The 27,403-nt window shown below is 40.7% G+C and overlaps 2 protein-coding genes across 3 annotated transcripts; both read left to right on the forward strand.

The window, feature by feature from the left end:
* Positions 1-150: 150 nt before the first annotated feature.
* LOC140942793 (uncharacterized) lies at positions 151-26,816 on the forward strand. 2 transcript variants are annotated; one of them, XM_073391794.1, is made up of 5 exons: positions 151-222; positions 2,587-2,751; positions 5,272-5,590; positions 9,768-10,020; positions 26,562-26,816. In XM_073391794.1, exons 2-5 carry the CDS (start codon positions 2,596-2,598, stop codon positions 26,680-26,682), a joined length of 849 nt encoding a protein of 282 aa, XP_073247895.1. In that variant the 5' UTR covers positions 151-222; positions 2,587-2,595; the 3' UTR covers positions 26,683-26,816. The 2 variants fall into 2 exon arrangements, with proteins under 2 accessions (XP_073247895.1, XP_073247894.1); XM_073391793.1 differs by lacking the exon at positions 26,562-26,816 and adding an exon at positions 10,317-12,270.
* LOC140943274 (uncharacterized) lies at positions 12,798-21,101 on the forward strand. Its single transcript, XM_073392344.1, has 2 exons — positions 12,798-13,121; positions 16,871-21,101. Exons 1-2 carry the CDS (start codon positions 13,052-13,054, stop codon positions 20,920-20,922), a joined length of 4,122 nt encoding a protein of 1,373 aa, XP_073248445.1. The 5' UTR covers positions 12,798-13,051; the 3' UTR covers positions 20,923-21,101.
* Positions 26,817-27,403: the final 587 nt, after the last annotated feature.

A 27,403-nucleotide genomic window follows, 5' to 3' on the forward strand; every position in this document is an offset into this window, starting at 1 on the left:
GGTCCCCACCTCGTCCCCGCCTAGTCTCCCGGCGGTCTTCTATGTTCTTTTTCTCCTCACGCAGTCACGCAATGTTGCATGATGAGTCAATATGGCACGTGCTTCTCCTTTTGTTTTTGTCCATATTTGGGTTAAGTAAACGACTCCTCCACGTGTTATATAGTTGATGCCCTCAAGCTGGAAAACTACTGATTCTAAATACAAGATGTGGCAGCGAAACAGGTTTGTCCGTTTTTTTTCCTATTTATGTTTTCGTCAATAGTCTCGTGTAACATCACTTTCGAGTTTCTTACGTTAGAGCTCAAATCGAACCTCTTTTGACTCGAAACATTTACGAATTCTATTATTCTAAACCGACAGCGAACCGGAAACGACATTTTGAAACTTGGTGTGGTGTGTTTCAAATATTTTCTTTGGAGAGCTCAATCCTCTTCTCGACGTTACTCTTGCAATTTCTAGCATTTACAATCACAGTTGCAGACTTGTTTGCCAGAAATTTCGATTTTTGTCGTGCCTTGCCTATAAATGATTTTGTCAGGAGACCTGAAAGTCACGAAAACCCATCACTACACGCACCGCCGGGATTTCTTTTTTCTCTTCCGTCGAAATGTTCGACGAGAGAAACTTGTAGTCCTCAGTGTAGAAAATATTTCTTGGCCCTTCTTGGTTTTATATATAGCCAGAATCTTCAAACAGAAGTTAATTCATAATGTGGCGGGGTAGTTGCACACTGACATACATTTTCCTTAGAATAATTTGCTTGGCAAAAATAATCGCTGAAATCTCGTTTTTGTTTTCACTCTGCGAAATAGAGGATCTTAGAGCTCAGGATTTCAAAACAAGTAGAGGATGCAATCCAAGAATTTAAAAAGTTGAATCTTTAGAGCTTCCGAAAACGTGAGATGCCTGGCAGACAACTAGTCTGACTAGCAGACAACCGGCCATTCAAAGTTTGAAGTGTGTTTGCCAGTCTGTCCTTTGCCCTCCGTAAATCTCGCACGCAAACATTTTGACATGTTATTTAAAATTTATTTCCGTCTTACACTACTATTAACTTTCATTTCTATGACCAGTGGTGTAACCAAAAGGTATTTCAAAGTGAGTTCCATGCCACCCTGTGCTTTGGGAGCGTGTTGTTTTCGTGACTTGATTTGCTTGTTTTGTCAGTTGTTGTATTGCATTGCGCAAGGTTTTATGGCTGTGGCTCGTTTAAGGAAGAGCTATTAAAGTGTTTTAGGAGTTTGTGGCCATCGGCCATTCTGTATGTTTAAAGAGTCTAGAGCGAAGTAAAAGAACCTTTGGTTCAGTTCACTAAATCACTAAATAACCAGCAAAGTTGGGGTGGTATAAAGCCTGGTTAACTACATATGATCGCTACGATCGCTGCGATCGCTGAGAAAAACAAGTTTAGCGATCATATGGAAACCACTTTCCAGAGATCGTAGCGATCGCAGCGACAACGATCGCGGAGATACAGAAAGTTCTATCTCAGCGATCGTTGTCGTTGCGATCGCTGGAGAGTGGTTTCCATATGATCTCTGCGATCGCTGAGCATTTTTTCAACGATCGCAGCGATTATATGGAAACCGGGATTTAACGTGACCCTTTTTGTTTAGAGGTGGGGAATCTGTAACCCGGCTTAGGAGGGCAACCGCGTTCCCAGGGTTCTCTCCTACCCCTCCCTACCGAGCGAGAGAGAACTCTGGAATGAGGTTTAGGTGGGGTAACCCGCCTCTTCTAATTTGATCATGCTTACACGATAGGTCAGTGGGGTGACCACATGGTAGATTAAATATGGACAGGCAGGTTACCCTACCTAAGCGAGTTACTTACTTAGCAGGGGTCCTTCACCTCCATGTAAAGAGGTCCTCCCCTGATGCATTCATACGCAGACGTTCCCAGGAGGCTTGAATTTTCTCCCCGTAATGATATTTGCAGTGACAAAACAAAACAGTTGAAAACAACTTGATGAAAGATTGTGAAATCATTTTTTTGTTATGTGCTGGAAAAATGTATCCTGGTCTTGGTTAGCGCCGGTCTGGGGAGCAGGAGGTCACGAGTTCAAACCCCCGCAGGACCAACACTTAGGATCTTAAAACAACTGAGAGGAAAGTGTTGCCTTTGTAATGACATCTGCAAACGTTAGAATTCCTAGGACGAAAAATCGTAGGTCCCGTCTCACAGCACTTTCACTTATCTGGTTCTTGTGGGACGTCAAAGAACCCACACCACTGTTCGAAAAGAGTAGGGACCCAGACCCCGGTGGTGTGGCCGACCTTTCCTGGGCTGGGTGGGTTATCTATTTGGAGAGACCGTAATATTGGGATAACCTCATGACATGTCATGATCCTCCTTCAGGTGTCATAATGGCTACCTGTAAACAGTGTTTGTATGTAATTAAAGTTCTAACATCCTTCCTGATCGAAATGCCACCCTAAAAATTGCAAATGGATTACTGGTTTCGTCGTGAGCCAGGAGCTTTTGTTTCGTGCGGTAGATTGTGTAGCGTTGTACTGCATCAAGTAAACGATAACACATTAAGGAAATGTTACTCACTAAATTTTTTGCAAAATACTCTCCTTTCAGAATTTCACAATGAAGATCGCGATGACACCAAGTACCCTTGACTTCCTCATAAAGCAAGGAAATGGTGTTCTGGATATAGTGGCACCTGAAGTATTCTATCAGATTATGATGTTTCTGCAGCCAAAAGACCTCAGAGTGTGCATGTGTGTTTCTAAAAAGTGGAAGGTAAGGCGTAACCGGGTCTGTACTTGTCCATCTCGCGCACTTTGGTGATAATAAGCAGGCTTAAGCAAAAACGACGGTGGGGAGCTTAAGCAACGACGACGGCGACGTCAACGAGAACGGAGAATTTTGTCCTCCGTTTTTTAAAAAATACTCGTCCACACGTAACGTATTCGAATCGTTTTGGCTCATCCACACGAAAACGTTAAATGATGTAAAAACGATAGCCGCCCTCACAGAGCAAGTGTAATGTTAGTAGTATATAATTTATGACATCATCGTATTCGAAAACCCCCGTTTTCATCACTCCACATGTAGACGAGAAGAGTCTCCACTCTGGACAGCGTTTTTGAAAAGATGCGTTTTCGGTGACCGTTTTTACCGCATAAGTGTGAGAGGTAGGCCAAACCGGATCGGAGGAAAAAGTCTCCGTTTTCAAACAAAAACGGATACGTGTAGACGGAGTCTTTGGGCCTGTTTACATGGAGGTGGGGACCCCAGGTAGGTGAAGTAACATGCGGCGGGTCACCTCACCTATGGTGTAATCGTGATCAAATTAAAATGAGAGATAATATGGACAGGCGGGTTACCCCACCTGAGCAGGTTACCTCACCTTCTTGGGGTCCCCCACCTCCATGTTAACAGGCCCTTAGATTAATAATAATAATAATAATAATAATAATAATAATAATAATAATAATAATAATAATAATAATAATAATAATAATAATAAAGTCTTTATCCATCAAGAGATAAAAATACATATTTTTTGTTACAAGTAAGTGTAAGAAATTTTAAAAAGTTAAAAAGTAAGAATTAAAAAATATATACCGGTATATATATCTAGTATATTACATAGCTAATTCATATTTAAAAACTAAACGATTAATAAAAGAGTTTTTAAGGCGCATAGTGTTAATCTTAGGTTTAAAACAAGTTTCTTTCCTAAGATTGTAGCTGGAGGGTTTAACACGAGGCATAATAGATAAAAGTGGATGCCCTTTGGCATTGGAAACTTTTCTGAAAATTTTACGGTCTTGCCTCTCTAAGAAATCATAAACACTTGCAGGCTTAGACGTATATTTCCTTTTAAAACAGCGGTCTAAGAAAAATTGTATGGGTGTAAGATCGGACTCGGACGCGGCGTAGACAGATAATCCGTAATTAATTAATTAATTAATTAGAATAGCAAAACAACAACTCTGTACGTGAATCAAGCTTTTTGCACATTTCTTCAGCTTCTCTGCACGATCGACTACGACGTCAAAATACATCATTTCACTTTTTTTGGTGGACGTAAACACAAGACGACGACTTTCTTTTTATTTTCCTGAACTTCGAAACAGTCTTTTAGAATTCAACTCCAGAAAAAATTGTCAAAAAGTTGTGGAATTGATAGTCTGAAATGTCATTTGTCCGCGAAGTCACTTTTCAAGTGACGTTAAGGCCCGGTTCAGACGCCGAACTTTTCATGAGCCTAACCTAATAGATTGAATTAAGTACATGAAAAGTTCGGCGTCTGAATCAATTAGGAACGCCTGTTTCAATTTGGAACGGCTCAGCCGTTCTTTTCGCCTGGCCTGGCCGGGAATTTCGCCTTTGGAGCGACTTCGAAGGGTTTGAGTCAGACACCGAGCTTTTCATGTACCGAACCTAATGTATAAATTATTATAACGTATTTGTAGGAAGTTTGACCGAAATGAGCATTTTTCGCCTTTTGAACTTAGTTCAGCAGCAATTAAGATCGGCGTCTGAATCAGTTCAGCCGGTCTTAATAACTTAGGTCGGCCTTAATTCGAATTAGGTTCGGCTCGTGAAAAGTTCGGCGTCTGAATCGGGCCTAAGTCGTTTTAATAGCTGTCGCCGTCGTTGATACTTTGGGAGCGTTGCCATAAGCAACAACGATGGCGACGGCCAGGTGGGAGACTGGGTAACATTATACCGGATACCTTTTCATGTCAACATAAGAAGCCCTGCGGTATGATATGAACACCTGTTCACAGTGCGTCAGAGAGTGTCATCCAAACCGGCATAGGCTCGCTCCGTTACAGAAGCCGCGCCGAACATGCCGAAATCACGGTTCTCTGGTGTGAACAGAAGCCTGTTGTATATCCGATATGGATTTCTTGCCAGTGTATGAACTATCGGTTGTATTGTGGACACAGCCTTGGGGGGAGGGGTGGGGCGGCTATATGTCTTCCCTTGTTTTACGGTGGTTGCATGAATTCGGGCGCTTTATTTCGATTGCGTGTAGTTCCACACGTGCTCAGTTGCATACCTTCCTCTGTTTAGCCCAGTTGCATGCTTCGTCTCTTTGCATAGATTGCATATCTTCCGTTTTCTCCGCGGAGGGAGCTACACGTAAGCTTATCTTACAGCGCTTACCAACAATTGGGTATTTCCATGCGTTCTACTTCTTGCCCATTTTCCCGCGGCAGTCGATTTATGGCGTTGCTGGAGTTTTTTTTTAAATCTCGTAACTTTTTGATAGTGGGTATGCAGAAACTTTGTTTTTTGTTTCAGTTGTTGCTGTCGACCAGTTACTTCTGGAGAAACTACGTCGATCATAATTTCGACTTTAATGATGATGACGACGAAGAATTAACAGGCATGTTGCACGAACTTGGGAGTACTTGGATCTTTGGCAATGGTACGGGGATGTTACCGAGTATACCCCAAGGGGATCTGTTTGAGGAGTTCCCTAGAAGGTGGAAATCTGGTATTATTCACCCGGTTGGTCCGGACGTTCATGTAAACGTGGAAGACCACAAGTCTTTTTGCGAGGCGCTGTATCAGCTGCAGAAACTCAAGAATGAAATTGATGAGCGAGAAATTGTTTACAGTAAGTTCTTTTATTCTTTTGTAATTTGCACCGAGCAAGATTTTTCTTCAAGTTGGTCGTTTTATTTCAAAGGATCCAAACGCATGGACTAGCGTGCGCTTGGTAAGGATATCGTGCTAACTGAAGAAAGCAGAACTGTATACCTTGTTATAGGAAATTAGCGCTTTATTCACCATTTTCACATAGACCATAATGCACCTTGGTTTCACCCCAAAATTTTGCATACCCATTGTTTCGAATAGGCCATTTTACAGTTATGGATGGAAGCGAGGCTGGAGGTGACCTTGTTTTGATGCAAGCCTACTGTATTATGTAAATCAAGTTGTTCTTATGCTAACTAGTATTTTTCAAGGGCATCAAAACAAAGTCAACCTCAGCCTCACATTCACTCGAAGGCTAGGGTACTAAGTCCACAACTGTAAAATGGTCCATTGTTATTTATAGTCGTCCAAAGAGAAATCGAAGACAATGGTTATGCAAAAAGTTTGAGGGTAAACAAGGGGCATTATGGTTTATGTGAAAATGGTGAATGAAATTAAGGTATTGGAAATTAACGCGACTTAAGTGGAAAACGGCTTTCGAATAAAGAAAATTAACGCGAAAGAGAGGATAACATTTCAAAACAAAGTCAATTAACGCGACGTTCACAAAGAACCAAAACTTGCTGAGATAACGGGAACAAAGTTAAACGTATATTCCGAAATCAAAACTTTGTTCGTGGTTCCCTGAACGTACGCAAGGGGGTCAAGCGAAGAACTGAGGCCACTTCGAGGGTTCTTCAGAGTTTCACTGTTTCTGGAATGGAAACAGTAAAGATCGCAGAAATTAATGCTCCACTTAATTAACGGCGCGGAAATTAACGTTTACAAAAATTAACGCGACTCAGTAAATCAACGTGGAATTCGCGTTAATTTCAATAAGCGTCAAGTTCCTATAATAAGGTAGTCAGGGGTGTAGCTAGGATTTTTCAAAGAGGAGGTTCGCAATGTCTCACATCCAGCGTTTACTTACCAGATTGTCATAATGATATCCACATCCATGCGGCGATTTTCCAACATAAAAGAAACATTTATTTCGGATAAGCAGTTTGTATTTGAGGGGAGGGGGAATAGGTGCTGCGTCAGATCATACGAAAAAAACACTAATTACGGCACCATATACAAGCTAGAGCAAACATTCTTTAATACCTTGATGAACGTTACATTCTCGTCTGCAGCTGCCTTTTCCTATCCCAGTTCAGGATATAAAGAGATACTTAGTCTAGCAGCAGATATTCTTCAAATAGCAATTGTCATATCCGTCGAGTTGTATTTTTGCTGTTCTTGCTATGTTTTTAGGCACTAGTTCGGCTATTTCTCCTTCCGACGACACCGCAGGAGCCGTGCACCGTGCCAACACGTATCACGGTCCCCCGGCAGGCGGTTAACAGTGTACAGTAAGTGAACTCGCATTCAACCACTATGGAGAGGGGGGGGCTGGACATTTTTCGAGTGGTCTCCTGGGTTAGGAAATGGAGATGATACTTCGATCTGATTTACAGACGGTGTTAATAGTTTTACCTCTATTTCTGGTTCGAGTTCGTTGGCTTCAGGAGAGTCTCAATGGGGCTAACCATCAGCAGTCAAACAGTCTAAAATTTAACCGTCAACCTTCAAAAAAGGTTAATCTTTACCGTCAGCCTTCAAAAATGCCAATTAATATTAACCGTAAAAAAAATTTCAAGGTATTTCAAATCTCACTATTTCAGCTGATCCTCACGGGATTCTGGCTCCTGAAGAATCTCTAAACTGGAAAAACCAGTTCCCATGTTCTCAAAAACACTCTTTTTTAGACATTACAACTTGCCTGTATTGCTGAAATTATTTCGAAATTTTATAAGTGAAAGGCGAAGACAACCTCCAAACACAACAGTTAATTGGTACCGCAAGTAAAAGTTCCCTTTTTGGCCCTGTAATGAATTCTTTATTAACCAAGCTTGTTCGGTCGAAAATATTGGCCTCGTTTTTTCTTGCGTTTTTTTTAGCGTCGACTGCTTCTCGGGAAAAAAACGTCAACCGTCAAAGCTACCACCCCATTGGGACCCTTCTTTATCGTTTAGTGAGTGTCAGGTGAAGAGTTTTGTGATAAAGTGGAACAAGTGTAATACGCGACGATAAATGATGGACCGTTATTCTCCGTCTATAGCCGCCCTGCACAACTAGGGTTTTGGGGGACACTGAGGGGCGAGCGTGAAGCGCGAGACACGAGAGGAGGGACTTCTCTCCTTTCCTACCTATCGCGCTTCGCGCTCGCGCAGTAAACCTGCTTGAGCGCCCCCAATAACGCTTGTTATGGAGGCTATCTCGTCTACCGTTTAAGCGCTGACTTTTAAAACGGGAGCCTTGACCGCAACAGTTTTTACTCCGCTACATTTAGATACAGCCACTTTGGCTAGTTGCTGTAGTGACCTCCTCCTTTGCTGATATTTGGGTTGTTGCTCAATGCGCATTAAGAGGCGTTGCGTGAAAATCACAAAGTCACAGTGACTTTGTGATTTTCACGACACTAGACAGACACTAGAAACTCCTTTGTCTATAAGTTATGCCCGCGATTTAGATGCTGTCCGTATTATCGGAGTATTGTAGCGGGGTGTTCGCAATGTTTCTCAAGGCGAGAGTCGACTGTAGTCAACCTCGCCCCAGGGTCTTCTCGTTTATTCAATATGGCGGCGGCACAGAAGACCCTGGGGACGAGGTTGGATAGTAGTTCCCCGGCGTTCTATTGCGGCACGTCCCTCTTTAAGGCCCCTGAAAGGTACAAATCCACAAAACCTTAAAAGGGACGCTGAGCACGCCCGTCATTTATAGAGGAGTAGTTGCCTAGTCCCTGTAAGGCGTCTTCTTAGGCATTCTCGGTATATTCATTTCGGTGACGTATCGGAGACGAACGGTTAAGACTCGATTGGACCACGTGACCCGAAACGCATAGACCGCGCGGAATAATGAGGCTTAGGAACTAGGCAAGGGGAGTTGCAGTTATCTTCAACCAGGAGAATGGCTTTTTCTTGTAACTTAAGAATCACTGGGGATGAATGTTCCGGTAAACTTAAGCGGATCGTAGCATGGGCTATTGAAACGCATACTTAGAAAACTGGTAGAAACCCGGCAGTTTTACCAGCAATTTGCAGGTATAACATTGGATAATTATCTTAACTAAAAGCGTTAACAATACCCTGAAGTCTTGCATGATTAACAAGCACGGTAAAAGGGATTGTATCAGTTTATCAAATCTTGCCTTTAGTTCGTTAAAATGAAAAGTAATCTTCAATTTAAAATGAATAACGATTGTATGATCTACCCTTTTCATTCATTTGTTCCCAACAAGAAACGCCGGCTTTTTGAAATGACTATTAAAGACAATTTTAATGAGCTCTTCATGTGTAAACTAACCCATTTGAAAGCAATGGTCTCAAAATGTAAGAATTCGTCTTTGCACTCTAACCAAAATTCATTAGCCCGAGAAAATAGCCGACATCTCGTGACGCCAAAACTGGTTTCGCTGCGAAATGACGTCTGAGAAATGAGCGCAGAATTTCCATACTTAAGACGCGTCAATACCCAGATGTGGGTAGTGCTTCTGATTTGTCTTGCCACGTGGAAAATTTGCTTAAGCAATCAGAAGCACTGCTCAGATCTGGGTAGTGACGCGTCATCAGTATAGAATTTCTGCGCCTGTTTCTCAGACGTAATTTAACATAGACCTATGATTGCTTTTAAACGAGCGAGCTTTTCGATCTCTTCTGAGCATATTAAGCAGGTTTGAGGGGGGTGGCTTATATAAGAGGGAAGAGGGCGTAATTAAGTCATTGATATAAGGCACCATACTGTGAAACAACCATAAGGGTGGTATCAATTCTCCATAAGAAAACTAGGACTCAAAGTGAAAATGCGTAAGCACATGGCTTAAGAGGTCTTGCAGCTCAAACACAAACCCGAACTTCCAGGACATGAATGAACTATACCGGATCAGCTATCTTTTATTTACTTGTTAGTGAAAAAATAAGGGAACTGGGAGGGAGGCTGAAAAGGGGGAAGGGGCTCATTAGATAGAGGGCTTCTTGAGGGGGAGGGGCTTAATAGAGGATTTACAGTAGGTACTGTTTGAATTTTTATTTCTGGTGACTTTCTTTCCACCCTAGCTGGGCCGCGTGGAGACCGTGGCGAGTGCCCTATAGACGTCATCTTATTTTCCTGGGGAAAGGATCAGCTTCCGTCCGTAAAAGAAATCATCGAGATACTTCACTTAAATACGAATCTTCATTTACACGTCATTTATGAGACATCGGAGAGGCGCTTTGGGGAAGGAGACGAACTTGGTAAATTGTTCAAGTGCCGAAGACAACTTCCGGGCGAAAGTAGTTTTTTCGAAACGTTACCAAAGGTCATAGACGGGTATGTGTTATTGGAAACAGCACTTCAGTTTTTGTTGTTGTTGTTGTTATTTTTATTCTAGCTTCTATTTTTTAAAATAATCACATTAATCACACGTGCTCGATTCCGACGACCCTACGGAAATATAGGGGATATTGTGAGCAGTCTACCTTGGTGATGTAGACCAGCAGTAAGCGATTAGAACGACGCGTTCGTCAACAAAGTGACTATCCTACGTAAAACAACAAATAAGCCTATAATACAAAACCACGATGATTGATATCTCTTCCTTTATTATATTCCTCCTTTTTCCGTAGATTCGTGAAAGTGCGCGTGGATTATCAAGGCCGAATGAATAGTTTCAGACCATCCCCCGTCTTCATTCTTACCCAGCTCTCCCCTGGTTGGTGCGGCGGAGTGTTGACAGGAGTCTGGTAACAAAAACAGCGTCGTACCTGTCGATTCCACTGGAAACTTGCCTTATTTGGGCATATGATTTCCCGCGCGGCTCATGAGAGAAGATTTACCACAGAAAGCGGTGTCGAATTAAGTTATTGTAACAGAGCAAGCGAGATATATAAACTTAGATTTAAGAAACTTTAATTTATTGTCGCGTTATACGTTAAGCTGCTACCTTATTTGGGCATATGATTTCCCGCCCGGCTCATGAGAGAAGATTTACCACAGAAAGCGGTGTCGAATTAAGTTATTGTAACAGAGCAAGCGAGATATATAAACTCAGATTTAAGAAACTTTAATTTATTGTCGCGTTATACGTTAAGCTGCTGCTGATGGGTTTTCGTTCCCTGCACGCTAGAGTAGGGTATATAAAAAAAGACATAATACGTTAGTGAATTTATTTGACTGGTTGCACTTAATCTGTTTGTGAAGGAATAGGTGTTCATTTTTAAATTCTTACATACTGTAACAAGAGTTAGCAATTAATAAAAATTTCATGTACTTTCCAGAAAGCGAAAGATGTTATTTTCATAAGGTGAAAAGTGTTTTTGTATCCTGGTATTCGTACATAAATAAGTCTAACAGTAATAGATATTGATCAAGGATTAAAAAATCCTTGATTTAATGATTGGGCAGTGTTTGTCTAATAAATCTTCTAAGTTTGTCGAGATAAAACGCAAAGGAACCGTGATAACATTTACCGGCGTTAATCAGTAACGCCTAATCCTTTAGTTTTGTGAGCCTCGATCTGCACTGCCTTTATTGGACGGTTTCCGTGATAATATAGCTACAAAACGATTTGCTGTCGAGTTTAGTAATAACTTCTCGGGCGTTTTTCCGCCTTGAATTTTCAATTTTTGAATACAGCTTCTCTAAGAATTTTCACCACACAACAAACTCGCACAGACAGATTAAAACAATGTAAAATGTTGGCTGCCTCCTCCACAAGCTTTGCCAAGGCTCAGTGGGGAGCAGCGAGAAACAATACGCGAGAGCTGGAGACAAGCGAGAAGCGCGAGGGGATGGTTGATAGGAACGAGCGTAGAGCGCGAGCGGGGAGTGATCCCCGCTTTCCTTAATAATTAACTCAAATATCCCCCAAAAAGAAATCGCGAGCGACTGGAGACGAGGCAGAAATATTGGTGACAACTGGCGCTCATAAATCGTGAAAAGCTGATTTACATAACCTATGAAGTTCTTTTTATTATCAGAAAAAATATATATATATATTTTGAATAGTTTCAGTTTAAGCTCTGCCTCTTTTGGAGATGCTCAGTAACTTTATTTGCTTTCGAACTGAATAAATACTCTAAAACATTTTAAGTTACGTAAGTAATGTTCCGACGTCGAAACTGTTCGGCGGAAAAATTATCAGGTTTGTCCGACAGTTTTGCCGCCCAAACATGTATTGTAGTTAAAGTTTTAAAAGCGAAAGTTCATCGCAGGACCAAGTAGCCTAGTTTCTTGCGACAGGGCTGGTTATTATACAGTCATATTTTGAAGTATAAGTTTCAGAATAGGGAGAATGAGAACGTGGTGAGGGCGCTTACGAATTTCTTTAAAAGGACGCATCTATCTGAGGGCAGTGTGGAATGCTTCAAAAGAAATTAAGCTCCCTTTAGCTTTCTAGAGGATTTTTCCGTATGCAACTACAAATAAGCCTATAATACAGTTGTTTATTACAGATGGCCCGGCATCACAAGGGTACAATGTTTAGTATGTCTGGCCAGTGTCTTCGTGTATTGTCTTTAGTAAGTTACGGTAAAATTCCGAAAATAAGCCCCGTGGCGCTTATTTTTGTAGGGGCTGATATTCGTAGGGGCTTATACACGGAGGGAAATTTGCGTTTCAAAATTGGCTAGGCCATACTGGGAGGGAAATTTACGTCTCAAAATCGATTGGGCTAGCTTATAGTCGGAAGGAAATTCATGCCAGTAATTTGCAGAAAGTTTTTACTGAAACTCGCCTTGAGGACGTAAAGCCAAGAGCAATTGACTGTGCCGACACTCTTTGACTATAATCATTTGGTGCAAGTAATACTTCTTTGGGAAATGCGAAAATTTATCTGTTACTGTACAGTTTTTGCTCTGTTTTATTTTGAAATTGAGGGCCATTTCCAAGCACAAGCCCCCGGAGGCTTATATTTGGAGGGACGATTTAACTGAGGGCTTTTTGTGTTACGCGTTTGGGGGCCTTATATTTGGAGGGGCTTATTCTCTCATTGTGTTTTTTTCACTTACGAATTTGATTGGCTACTTAAGAACGGTATCAGACATTTTTAAACTAAATAAATCGCGTGACCAGCGTTGTCAGATGGTCTTTCCATGTCGTTACATACGTATCTAGAGAAGAGGAAGCAGTCACCGGGCACGAATACTCGCAAAAGAACCCAGTTCTTTCAAATTTAACCGAAAGAATTGTTTTACGCTAATACTAGAACGCCACCTGCGGTAACCGAGAAACTGCCTTTCGTTTCTTAATTCACGTGATTTGGAGGAAGTTTCAGTTTGTAAAATCCAGCTTCGGCAAAGCCCGAAAGCTTGCTTTACCAGAGAGGCGAAAGGAAACATCACTCTCTTGGATCTTTGCCCAAATGATCATGTTGCTTTGTGAATTTGGCTGGATTATTTGTCTCCTTGTTTTCTCCATAAGCAGCAGTACAGGTAAAGGCCTCCTTCTTTCCGTTTTGCTATTTCTTTAAATTTTTCTAATAGATTCGATTAAAGAGGGAAAATATAATTTAACCGGTATTTTTCGGCCAAAACATATAACCGTTTCAGTAATTCGATTCAGTTTTGTGAAGAAAAACATTAGACGCTGAGGTATTTTTAATATCCAGTCTGCTATAAGCTATTTCCGGGAGAAGAAATGAAACCGAAAATGAAAAAGGTTTTTTTCCCTTGCATTCTTCATTAATATTCGCTCATATCTTTATCGCATGCTAGACTGCGCAATATAAGAAATAAACATGTAATCAGGGTCGAATATCGTTTCGGTCGACAAATTTCTCCTGCAGCCTTAATTACTAGAAATTTACAAGAGCGCTGGTGAAAATGTCGAAAATGTAAAGGCCATGAGTTGAACTAGGACAAGTCGACTGCCGGGAATCTTTTCTCCATGAGCCACGACCGGGCGTTAGGTTCGATATAGACTTTAATTTCTCAAAGGCCCGTTTCTGCCGTCGTTCGCCTTCGGAACTCACGCAGTCGACTTGTGACAAGTCTAGGTTTATTGAATTCTATTTCTTTAAGTGTTTGTAATAGATTCTCTGTAAATTAAATTAACGACGAGCACATAAACTCAACGCACTCTTAATATCTTTCTACGACTGAAATTCTTTTTAGTTTTTACTGTTATCACTTTTAAAAACTCGTATTCATATTCCTCCCTTAAAGAGAGCAAATTTAAACGGCATTTTTCGCCCAAAACATATAACTGTTTCAGTAATCGATTCAGTTTTCAGAAGAAAAACATTAGACGCCCGGGGTAATTTTTGTATCCAGTCTATAAATTTTCGGTGGAAGAAACGAAACCGAAAATGACAGATGGTTTTTTTCCCTGCACTCTTCAAGCATGTAATCAGGGTCGACTCTCGTTTCTCTCGAAAAATTTCTCCTGCAGCCTTACTAGAAGATTACAATAGCGCTGGTGAAAATGTCGAAAATGTAAAGGCCATGAGCTAGGACAAAACGACTGGATTCTTTTCTGCATGAGCCCCGACGGGCGCTAGGTGCGATAGAGACTTTGTCAAAGCCCGTCTCTGTCGTTGCACGCCTTCGGCGCTCACGCAGTCAACTTGTGGCAAGTCTAGCCTAGGTTCATTAAAAAATCCCTAATGAAATGGCATTATGTTATAGCCCACGTTAGATATATCAGAATTCTAACATGACTACGACGCTTTAGGGACATAACTATAAAGGCGATGTATTCACGGGTAAAGACATCATGTTTTCAAGCGAAAATTTCAAACTAGGAATTGTTTTTTATTGAATTCGGCTTTCGTATCTCATGAAGAATTATAGAGATCTTGGAGTGTTTTATCCCATAACACCCTCCTCGATCTTCATAATCATTCAGATGATACTCAGCCACATTCAATAATTGCTATATATCATATACATAGAAAATGGAAGTATGAGTTTGTAGACACGTGTATAGTTAAGCAATAGACCACACTTTCTATGGGTTTACGGGCGTGATAACCCACGCGGGATGTTGGGAGAACACGAGAAAAGCTTGTAAATCACGAGCCGAACCCGCGTGGGTTATCACGCCGGTAAACCCGTAGAAAGTGTGGTCTATTGCTGAAGTAATTATCTATCTCCTCCGTTTAAGGTGTTTCGATATTATAGTTTTTCGGAGGCCATACCAAAATTTTTCAATCGCCTTAAAAGTGATTTTATCCTTGTCTCATCGCTATATTAAATTTTCAACAATGATTGTGTTTAAATTGAAATTTATGACAAAATGTAGGTTTTAGTAAATTCGATATTACACATAATCTTCACATAATCTTTAGAAGGTATATAAAAATGTCTGAAACTTTCATTAAGATTGATTCACTTCAACAGCTTGAAATTTCAAGACAAACCTATCCTACGAACTGGTCAAAATTCCGAGCTACAACATTCACTGTTTTGACGTTCTGTTAATTTTTCCCAAATTAATGCAGACAATAAATATATCCCTGACTAGAACATTTCAGTGTGAGTACTGTCAATGTCTTACATTCAAAAGATGCGATAAATTCAAACTAAAGTGTACTAGTCATGGAGGTATGTATAGCGCGCATCATTTTGGAAAATTTTAAGCATAACGTCAAAACGGTGAATGTTGTAACGCAGATTTTTGACAGGTTCGTATGATAGGTTTGTCTTGAAATTTTAAGATGTTGCAGTGGGTCAATCTCAATGAAAGTTTCAGGCCTTATTATATACATTATGAAGATTATGTGAAGAGATTTTAAAACAATTCGTTCCAGTCGTTTCAGATATATACCGCAGTATATCCCAGGATATATCAGGATTCCCTTTTAATTCCCTCTCAAAAAGTGGATTTCCTCAATTAATATGTCAGATATGTATGTGTCTTCCTGCATACTAATTTTGATTTCCTGCATACTAATTAAGTGCCTTCCTCCATATATAATGAGGTGGATAGGTTTACTAATGAGCGTCACTCTACTACAATAGGAACAATAGGCTTGCCTAGACTTGCCCGGGCTCTTTTAACCCTGATTGGATAGTAAACAATCTATTATGTGTTTAACATAAAAGGGCGCTTTCCCTTCAGTATTTCATTCTCGCAATCGCTTTGAAAAAAAAGTTAAGGTTTAAAATGTATTTTTGTTTTAGTCTTGTTTAAACGTACAATTTTTTTTTTTTTTACTTCTTTCGGAGATTGTTTGCTAAACACCAAACTTTACAGCCTTAAGTTCCTACTGTTAGATTTTCAGTAGCTGGTCAAGATCACACAAAATTCGGCTTTTATCAATTTCAAAGTTTTTTGTTTGTTGTTGTCATAGTAATATCAGCTTTACTTAAAACTACATTTTCACAAATTTCAATCCATAGCCAATTACTGGTGAAAATTTTACCGCGATCGGACAAGGAAAAACCCACTTTTAAGGCGATTAAAAAACATCGGTGTGACCTCTGAAAAACTGTATCGAAACACCTTGAATGAAGCGAGTTACGCTCGATTCAGAACCTGGGCTCAGACGCTCCCCTCCCCTCAGCGTCAGCGGGGGGGCGGGGGGGGAGGGTTCTGTTCACAGGCTAGGAACTTAAAAGAGTATTGGGCGCTGATTTGAGCATTGCAGTATATCAGGGCTATGTCGCATACCTTGAGTTTATAACTGCTAGAGTCAGGGGCATCCAACGACGGTTTTCTGTAAAACATTATTCGGAGATGCAAATGTTGCCTAGAATTGCCTATTACCTCTGATTTAGGTCCTTGAGGACAGCTAAAATTTTCTAGATGACAGTTCTTTTCACGTACAGTTTTCGAAGCCTATCTAATAATTCACTACCATTTTCTGAATTGTAATTCTTCATTTGACTCCCAAGATTAACCTATTTTTCGTCGAAAAAAGGAAACCTGAAATTTTGGGATTCAAAAATGTGATGGAGAAAGGAATAAGAAAAATTCTCATTATCATAATACGCTAAATTGTATAAAAAATTTTCGGAGAAATGATATCTGAGCCCCTGTAATTTCGAAAAGACTCAAGTTGCCCTCGATGACCGAACAGACACAAATTTTATAGCGCCGCTTAGAATGCATTTCCGCGCTAGAAATCTACGTGTACTCTGGATAGCCTAAAAAGCGTGTTTAGGAGGAAATCGTCGTTGTGTGCCAATGGAAAATCATTTCTCAATTATTTTAATTCTTTTACATTTATGAAACCAAGGTATAGAGGACGGCAGCCGTACAGACGTCTATGTTTCCATTCATGGTCAAGATATCGACAACTGTGGCCCTCAGAGTGAACCATGCCGGTCGATAGCAAAAGCTGTTCAACAGGTTAGAAAAAACGGACGCATTCATCTAGATGGTTCTGGAACGAAGGACCAGCCCTTTGACTGCAAGAGTAGACTGACGAATGATCAATATTGGGGAATTTCGATTGACAAAAGCGTGTCCATAGAACGCCTCGATTCTACCCCGCATGTTAAGTGTGAAAAAGGATTTCGCTTTCATAAAGGTAAAGTACGAATGAAAATCATCTTGTCTGGGATTGCATTCGAGCATGCGCCGCTTGTATTTGATGATTGTAGCAGCGTTCAGCTTATAAACTGCTCTTTCAAGAACGCCGGGAAAAGAGCAGCCGTCAGCGTTCGGACGCAAAATATTCCCACACTCCAGTTACACATACAGGGACCATCTCTATTTCTGAACAACCAACGATGCATTGAAGTCTGGATAAGAAACAAAAGGGGATTTTCCCTCACGCTTGGCGTGAACAACACCATATTTCAAGAGAATGGCCTTCAATCAAATCAGTCAACTGGGCCCGTGATTTCCATACGATCCAACATTAAATCCAATTCATCCGTGCAAACTGATATTTCAGTAAAAAACGTCACAAGCGTCGAAAACAAGACTCCTTTCATGCTGCTAGTATTACCGACAGCTAACACAAAGGAAGTATACAGCCATGTAAAACTATTAAACAATAACTTGAGGTCATCTAACACAACAAACAGTGCCAGGCGCTTTATGGATAGCATGTACATATCCCAAGTAAGAAAAACTGATACAAGATTTCATCACTTTCTCTGCGGTAACAACAGTAATGATTTGGCATTAAGGTGCATTAAGATTTCTTCCAGCAAGGCTAAAGTGCAAATCGAAAATTCTTTATTTGTCGGGCAAACTGTGAAAAAAGGAAAGGGCGGAGCCTTAAGTATTGAATGCAAACTCAGAGCTTTCCTGGTTGTTACAAACACTACCTTTGAGAGAAACAAGGCATATTCCGGTGGCGGTGCGATTTCTTTCAACACTGTAAAAGGATATCTGCTAACGCTTGAACTCACTAATGTAAATTTTTCTGAATGTGAATCAGAAACCCAGGGCTCTGCGGTTCTGGTAGGGAAAACTCACAGTCTTAAAGCTAAACCGAAAACTTATGTTCTGAACGCGCATTTTAGAAACGTCCGCGTCAAAAACTGCGCCGGTTCACACAGCAGTGTTTTTGTTATGATGAAGAGTGGGTTCGTGGAATTTGAACGCTTTCACTGGGAAAACACTGTTTCAAGGATCTCTGGAGGTATATTCGTAGCAAGTACTAGTACTTGGAAGACAGATGTTTCAATTTTGAAGTCTAATTTCACCGACAATCATTACAATGGAAGTGTTTTCGTGAGAATCGAAGCACTGAAAAAGCACAGAGGAAAGGTCTTGCTAGCCAACACGTCCATGTACAATAATCAAAACGGAGCCCTGATAATCAGCCCAAAATATGAAATTTTGCTCAAGAACGTGACCATCGCCTATTGCAGACACGGATTACAAACATCCAAAAAATGGTTGTTTCCCAGCGAGTTGCCTTTGAAGCCTGTCAAAATCCTAATTGAAAACTGCACTTTTAAACGCAATTTCTACGATGTGTCTATAACTGTAAGAGAGGCTCGGTCTGTATCGTTCACAGTGAACAACACGAATTTCATCGGCCAATCAAACGGTCACGCGATTCGATTTTATATGCCCGCAGTGGGGAACGAAACTAAAACATCGACGGCCACAGTAAAATTAGACAAAGTGATTTTTGATTCTCGTCCAGCCACCTATTTCGCCCTTTACTTCCGTGGCAAGAAGTATGTAACCATACGCCAGTCGATTTTTCGCCACTGCACGTCTGTTAGCCAAGAGCTGTGGAACTATGGTGATAGTAAGTTTGCTTATGAAACGGCAACAGGTGCTATTTCGATTCTCTCCAACCCGGACAAACGCTACAAAACAGGGTGTGTCCAACGAAACATAAACAACAACACTCACCCTTTATGGAGATACGACACTCACGTGACTGTTGAAGATACGTTATTTCAAGAGAACGCTGGGCTCAATGGGGGTGCAGTGTATCTTAGTAACGGAAACACTACCTTTCGGAATTGCTCCTTTGAAAACAATTTGGCAGCAAAGCACACAGGTCAAGTTTATTCCGCCTATGGAACTGGTCGAGTTGAATTCGTCAACTGCTCTTTTGTTAGTAGCACGTACCAAACAACTATCTCTGGCAGGAAATTCAAAAATGTCGCCTTCTTTTATTCTGAAAGCGGAGGACCCATCAAGTTTCGGAACTCGTCTATGTTTTCAAACACCTCTACAAGGCGTTCGTTTTCTCTGTTGGCAGTTTACAACGGAGGATACGTTGATATCGACCGCGAAACTAGCATTCGCTGCGAAGGAAGTCAGATCTCTTTCGCAAATGCAACGCATTTTGTATACACCGAAAAGAGACAACGCTTTTGCATAGAAAACGTGACGGTCCTTTGGTTTTCCTGCAAGCTTTGCTCTCCCGGATATTACAGCCTACAAACTGGCTTTTCAAAAGGTCTTTCTGTAGATGATTCATTCCAATGTCATCCATGTCCTTTGGGAGCTACATGTATAAGAAACGAATCAAGCATCGCGGCAATAGAAAACTTCTGGGGATACAATGTGCCGGGAAGCGATGCGCAAGTACTCAAATTTGTTCCCTGTCCCAAGGGTTACTGCCGTTCACCAAGCCCGCAATCGTTAGAGTATAACAGTTGCCATGGAAACAGGACTGGTTTTCTGTGTGGCCAGTGCTCACCTGGTTACACTGAATCACTATTTAATTCTGAATGCAGAAAAACAGCTCAATGTAAAGATTACCTCTTCTGGATAGCGATGTTTCTTTTCTCGGCTGCCTTGGCGCTTTATCTGTTAATTGATCCTCCTTTGCTTCGACTTCTAAGTCCACAACAGATTTTATGGTTCATGAAAAAGAAGGAGAGAGGACAAAACCAAGAAAACAGTGAAAACTGCGACGAGCCAGACAGTGGTTATACAAAAATCGCCTTCTATTACTACCAAGTCGCCGATTTGCTGTTAAGCATTTCTCTTGACGACTTGGTCCCAGAAATGCCCCTCGTTGTTGCTATAATTTCAGCGTTCAATTTTCAAGTCCGCGCTGTTTACCTAAGAATCGAGTGTCCATTTCCGGGACTAACCCCAGTCACCAAAGAACTACTTCTCTCTTTGGTGGTGTTTGCAACAATGGCGAACCTCGCCCTCATTTTCTGCGCCCACTTGGTTATCAGCAGATTCCATAAGAAGTTGAGAAAGCCATCGTTGAGCTATTATGCGGCGGTCACCTTGGAGATATTGTTGCTAGGATACGATAGACTGGCTGAAACTTCGTTGGCTCTGATGCACTGTGTGAGAACTGGGGATGAGCATCGACTGTTCATTGATGGTACCACGATCTGTTGGCAGCCGTGGCAATACATCCTTCTCGGGTACATCGTCGTGTTTGTGGTACCCTTTATCGGAGTCCTGTACTGCGGTTCTTTAAAGCTGTACAGTTTTTCCATTTCTTCAGGTGAATTTCTCGCAGCCTGTGCTATTCCTTTGCCATTTCTAATCTATTGGCTTTTCAAGCGCGTGTTCAAGAGAAGAAATGAAGAAAATGGTAGCGAAGAAGCTGCAGCAAAACCGAACAATAGCGCTGAAGTAATAAAGGTCCTACACAAGCCATTTCGCGATCCTAATGATCGAGATGAAGGCACTCTTTACTGGGAGAGCGTTATGATTGGTCGACGGCTCATCCTTCTTACATTTCACTCGTTCATCCCTAACGCTATGATCCGATTTTTCTTCATGGCTAGCGCATGCGTCTTCATGGCCATCCACCACATAATCAAGGCCCATTCCGTAGTAACACCGCCAACAAAGCGGAAACGATGTCCTTGGTCACCTTGGCAATCGTCGCCCTAATCAGCCTGATAAAGGCCACTCTCCTGTCTTCCGGCATAAGTCCGAAGGGAAGAAACAAGGTTTTCCTGAAGGGACTTCAGTGGTTCGAGTTAGCTGCAATGGGACTTGTTCCCGCATTGTTTTTCTTGCTAGCTGTTTTAGCCATTATGTCGCAAACATTCCGTGTAATTATTTATCTTGTCAAGAAAATTGCCCGACGGTTTCGAAAGGATAACATTACTTACATATCTATCGATGAACTAAGAGATCCCCTTTGGAGTAGTAACCAAGATTATGGTAGCTTTTAACCATAGGCGTACGGGCCGGCGGGGCGAGGGGGGCTGCAGCCCCCCCAAATTTTGGGGTAACTCAGATTTTTTGGGCAGCAAGAGAAAATTTGGGCAAAGCCAGGTTTTAAAGACGTTTCGTTGTTTTTTTATTGTTATTTTGAAGAGATAAATATTTTATATTTTATTCTGACAAAAATCCTGACGTCGGTCGGCGTAATAATCAAGTTACATTCTCTCGAGACATAGGTTGCCTAGCACGTGATGAGTTTCTGGTTATTAGGAAAGGGTATCACACGTTGATTTACATATTTATAAATTTTTAAAGTGTTTAGTTAAGGTAAAAAAACCACTGCAAAAACCGTGTACGATCAATCCTACTCAACGTCGGATCCGTAAAGATCGTGATCAGTCAAAATAGATCGAAACGTTACAGTCAAGAAGACTTTTGCAGGGACTGATCAAACAACGTGGAATAGAGTTAAGTTGCGATATTTCGACTGGCCAATACCAGTCTTCATCAGGTTTATATCAGGTTTTTTACTGTTGAGCACTGTACTGCACTGCACTAACTGGAATGGGCTCTCTCCAGTCGTGAATTGATTAGAATAAACTTCCGCATATCTTAATAGAATCATCTTCCGCTCGTAGAAAAGTGTATGGCAGATAGCATCAGCAATGGATCTGAAAATGAAGAAGCGGCTGACTAGTTCTCAGTTCGAAAACGGCCAAACAGCAAGATTTTCGTTTTTTACCATATTTCTAACGATGAAAACGTCATTCCAAAGTATAACACTCTCACAGTTTCCGTTTTAACTTCACGAACATCGAGGCGACTATTTGAGGAAAACGTTTCCGTGAACGATTTTGTGAGAACAGTTCCCTGTGCCGAGAAATATTACTGCAAGTAATATAGGCAATGGCGTCATCTTGTTGCTATGACAACTCCGACGTCATTGCATTCCTGATCATGACAAATTTTCATCTTTATCTAATAAAACTGTGGTGGCAATTTTTCCAAATGTTTGTCTATGGCGACGTAGTTATGCTCAGAATTGGGACGTATTGACCCTGAAAAACTGTTACAGTATCGAGCCACCTTCATATGCCAGTGCGGCCTCTGTTGTTGCATCGTATGGCCATCGTTTCTTTTCGACTATACGTTTCGGAAAAATTCGGGCAACTTGCAAAAATTTTTTGGGCAAATGGTTTACCGCCCCCCCTGGCAAAAAATTTCCCGTACACCTATGCTTTTAACTGTTACATTGAGGCCTCAGAAAGGAGGGGGGGGGGGGCGGTTCTTTATGATACCGCTTTTGTCGATCGTTGCTGAGGCTGCCTATCGACAGGAAGGTTAGGAAAAAAGTCCCTGTCGCATTGTAGCTAGAAACAAGACGCTATGGAGCGTACATCTCGGTGTCGTAGTTGAGGAATTAATTGTAAATGGGGAGGAATAGTAAGAAATAATATAGGGTGAGAGTGAGGTGTCAATTTGTGAAATTATGGGATTTGTTAGGATATTCTGAAAAGAGCAATATCCAAGAGGCCTATTTGTACTTGCCAAAAACTAGCATTTCGGGGCAAATTGTCCCTGAGATATTCAGGCCCAGTTCCATACAAATCCTTCTAACTTTGACTTGGGTCTAAACGTTAAGACCCAAGTCAAATATGTGGTTACTAGCGGTGAGTACCAAGTCTAACAAAACAAACAGTGAAAAATTCTCTGTTTTTTTTTTACATCAGCCTTCAAAAACAGCATAACAGTCTCATGTACTGATTACTCATGTTCTGCGGTCAGAAGATTATTTTGTCGAAGTCTCCCGTCTTATTAAGTTATTTAATACAAAGGTTAGCCTCTCTTCCTAATCGTTGGGTACTTACCTTGTTTTATGTTAGTTTATTGTACTTATTGTGTAGTAGTGTCTTTACTGTTATTTAGTCCATCTATAGATAAACCTTGTACTTGTAATATGTCTTCAGCTCCCTCGCCTGGATTATTTTCATAACTCTATTTGCGGTTGGGAAAGTAATGTAATTAGTTATATAATTATCCAGTTTTCAATAAAATTTGTTGTTGTTGTTGTTGTTGTAAAGATATGTAAGGCATGGGTAAGGAGTCAATTAGGTTGAGTATGGTTAACAAATAGATTCCATGTTGCCGTGCGTCTGTTCAGTAATAGATCACAGATGACGTCAAAATGTCGTAAAAACAAAGAAGTGGCACACGAGCCGCAGTGGTGGGTCACAGTGGTGCAATCGGCTAATCCCTCAACTTAGAGTCTCCTCTGATCTGAAGGGTCACACAGGTGAGTCGGTTCAAACCTCGGGCACGTCAAAATAATAATTCTTACTTCCTCGAATAAGTTAAAGAACAAATCAAAGAGATCGAAGTGATCTCGAGATATCTCGAACTAATTCGGGTCTTACTTCGTCAAATAGTTGCCAAATAATTCTTGTCAGTGAAGTGAACAATATTGAATAGCCTACTTGTAACCGCACCTGTGTCGGGGGGAGGGTGCGGCTAGACGTGGGCTAAATATTGAAAAACTGATCCTAGCTTGAGTTTACATGTATCTGCATATAAAAAAGGAAGCATTCCATATAAACTATGACACGGTGTTATTATTGGTTATATGTTCTGTAGTTTTGGCTAACTATATATATCTATGGGTTTTCTATGCAATAATTGGATTATATAGCTTAAATAGTACACTATTAAAAGCAGATTAGGAATTTGTATCTCGTACTAAGACTGGCTCGTACCACGTGACCCGAAACGCACAGACCGCGCGGAATAATGAGGCGTGGAGACTAGGCAAGGGGAGTAGCAGTTATCTTCAACCAGGAAAATGGTTTTTATTGGAACTTAAGAATCATTGGGGATGGATATGCGGGTAAACTAAAGCGGACCTTAGTACGGGCTATTGAGATGCACACATAGAAAATTGGTAGTAAACAGGCAGTTTTACCAGCAATTTTACAAGTATAACATTGGATTAGTATCTTAACTTAAAACATTCTGAAGGACCTGAAGGCTTGCGTGATTAACAAAGGACTTAAAATGGGATTGTATCAGTGCATCAAATCTTGCATTACGTACAAATCAAGTTAATTCGTTAAAGTGAAAATTAATCTTCAATTTAAAATGAATAAAAACAAACGATCTTCGATTTATATTCATTTGTTACAAGAAACGCCGTCTTTTTGAAGTTACTATTAAAGATAATTTTAATGAGCTCTTCATGTGTAAACTAACCCATTTGAAAGCAATGGCCTCAAAATGTAAGAATGCATCTTTGCACTCTAACCAAAATTCATTAGCCCGAGAAAATAGCCGACATCTCGTGACGCCACAACTGGTTTCCCCGCGAAATGACGTCTGACAAACGAGCGCAGAAATTCCATTTTTTTGACTCGTCACTCCCCAGATGTGGGTAGTGCTTCTGATTTGTCTTGTCGCGTGGGAAAATTTGCTTCATGCGATCAGAAGCAATACCCAGATCTGGGCAGTGACGCGTCATCAGTATGGAATTTCTGCTTTGATTGCTCTAAAACGATTTATTCATGGTTACTCTGCGAGCTTTTCGGTCTCTTTTAAGCATACCGTAAATCCTCTGTTAAGTTCTCCAGGGGTTATTTATTTTATGCAGGTTTGACTGGTGAGGGGGCGGGGGGGGGGGGCGCTTATTGAAGAGGGGGGAGGGCGTAATTAAGTCATCGAAATTGGGCACCGGAAGGATGGTCTCAATTGTTCACAAAGGAACTACGACGCAAAGTGGAAATGAGTAAGCACATGACTTAAGAATGATGAATGAATGAATGAACCATACCAGATAAGCTATCTTCTATTTATTTGTTAATAAAAAATAAGGAGGGAGAAGAGGGAGGCTTAAAAGAACGGGGGGTTTAATAACTAATAACTTTCTTCCCCTGAGGTCGGGTGTGTGTGTGTGTGTGTGTGGAGGTGGGGGGGGGGGCTCATTAGAAAAAGGGCTTATAGGGGGGGGGGGGGGGGGCTAAATAGAGGATTTACAGTAGGTACTGTTTCAAAAATTGTCGTTCAATTTTGAATTTACGGTGACTTTCTTTCCACCCTAGCTGGGCCGCGTGGAGACCTTGGCGAGTGCCCTATAGACGTCATCTTATTTTCCTGGGGTAAGGATCAGCTTCCGTCCATAAAAGAAATCATCGAGATTCTTCACTTAAATACGAATCTTCATTTACAAGTCATTTATGAGACATTGGAAAGGCGCTTTGGGTAAGGAGACGAAGTTGGCAAATTGTTCAAGTGCCGAATACAACTTCCGGGCGAAAGTAGTTTTTTCGAAACGTTAGCAAAGGTCATAGACGGGTATGTGTTATTGGAAACAGCACAGTAGTTGTTGTTGTTGTTATGTTTATTCTAGCTTCTATTTTAGTAATCACATTAATCACACGTGCTCGATTCCGACGATCCTACTGAAATATAGGGGACTGTGAGCAGTCTACCTTAGTGATAAAGACCAGCAGTAAGCGATTAGAACGACGCGCTCGTCAACAAAGTGACTATTTTTTTAAATTTTAATTTAATTTATTCCATTTTCACTGCAAAACAGAAAACTTAGCTAAATTACATAAGAGAACAATTAACTACATACTAGGAAAAAAAAATTATTGCAGTGGGGAAGGACTAGAAGGGAACATACGAACCATTCGAGCTAGTCCACCCAAAAACTACAACAGACACTTAAATAAAGAAAAAGAAAAAAGAAAACATTAAAATTATATCTTAAATGTAAAAACTATGATTGATAATATGTCATATCCTAGATTAATCTAATCAGAAAATAATTGTTACATCGATCACTACATCCAAGTGATATGCGGGTGGTCAGGGTCGAAGCTTTTTTTTTTATAGAACTCATTACATTGATTTTTAAATAATGATAGGCTTAAATTAGAGGTCCTGAGTTTATCAGGCAGGTTGTTCCATAAATATGGTAATCTATTGAAAAAAGTGCCTTTGAATAATTCCGTTCTGACTTTGTTAATCTTTAACTTATTACTAGAATATGACCTTAATCTTTTGTCTGAGCAAAAGTCAAAATATCTTTCAACTGAATAGTTATAGTAACCACACTTCAGTTTATAAAATGTTGTTATGTCTTTAACTTCTCTTTGGTACACCAATAGGAGAAGATTGAGCTGCTGAAGGTGTTCATGGTAAGTTAAATTAGGTAGGAGAAGCCGCGTAGCACGTCGTTGGACACCCTCGATAAGCTTTATTAAGGTGACAGACTTTGGACTCCGTACGTAAAACAACAAATAAGCCTATAATACAAAACCACGATAATTGATATCTCTTCCTATATTCTATTCCTCCTTTTTACGTAGATTCGTGAAAGTGCGCGTGGATTATCAAGGCCGAATGAATAGTTTCAGACCATCCCCGGTCTTCATTCTTACCCAGCTCTCCCCTGGTTGGAGCGGCGGAGTGTTGACAGGAGTCTGGTAACAAAAACAGCGTCGTACCTGTCGATTCCACTGGAAACTCGCCTTATTTGGGCATATGATTTCCCGCGCGGCTCATGAGAGGAGATTTACCACAGAAAGCGGTGTCGAATTAAGTTATTGTAACAGAGCAAGCGATATATACAAACTTAGATTTAAGAAACTTTAATTTATTGTCGCGTTATACGTTAAGCTGCTGATGATGCGTTTTCGTTCCCTGGACGCTAGAGTAGGGTATATAAACAAAAGACATGATACGTTAGTGAATTTATTTTACTGGTTGCACTTAATCTGTTTCTGAGGGAATAGGTGTTCATTTTTAAATTCTTACATACTGTAACAAGAGTTAGTAATTTATAAAAATTTCATGTACTTTCCAGAAAGCGAAAGATGTTATTTTCTGTTTCATAAAAAAGTGTTTTTGAATACTGTTGTTCGTACTTAAATAAGTCTAAAAGTAATAGATATTGATCAAGGATTAAAAAATCCTTGATTTAATGATTGGGCAGCGTTTGTCTAATAAATCATTTAAGTTTGTGGAGATAAAACGGAAAGGAACCGTGATAACATTTACCGGCGTTAATCAGTAACGCCTAATCCTTTAGTTTTGTGAGCCTTGTTCTGCACTGCCATTCTTGGATGCTTTCCGTGATAATATACCTACAAAACGATTCGATGTCGAGTTTTAGTAATAACTTCTCGGGCGTTTTTCCGCCTTGAATTTT

Source organism: Porites lutea, chromosome 7 (assembly GCF_958299795.1).
Source record: "Porites lutea chromosome 7, jaPorLute2.1, whole genome shotgun sequence".
Classification (NCBI taxonomy): Eukaryota; Metazoa; Cnidaria; class Anthozoa; order Scleractinia; family Poritidae; genus Porites; species Porites lutea.

Bases quoted from the DNA above. Each gene is read 5' to 3' on its own strand.
- LOC140942793 (XM_073391794.1), top strand. From the start codon at position 2,596: ATGAAGATCGCGATGACACCAAGTACCCTTGACTTCCTCATAAAGCAA. The intron at 2,752-5,271 runs GTAAGGCGTAAC...TTTTTGTTTCAG, and splicing joins GTGTTTCTAAAAAGTGGAAG to TTGTTGCTGTCGACCAGTTA. The intron at 10,021-26,561 runs GTATGTGTTATT...CTTTTTACGTAG, and splicing joins TTACCAAAGGTCATAGACGG to ATTCGTGAAAGTGCGCGTGG.
- LOC140943274 (XM_073392344.1), top strand. From the start codon at position 13,052: ATGATCATGTTGCTTTGTGAATTTGGCTGGATTATTTGTCTCCTTGTT. The intron at 13,122-16,870 runs GTAAAGGCCTCC...TATGAAACCAAG, and splicing joins CTCCATAAGCAGCAGTACAG to GTATAGAGGACGGCAGCCGT.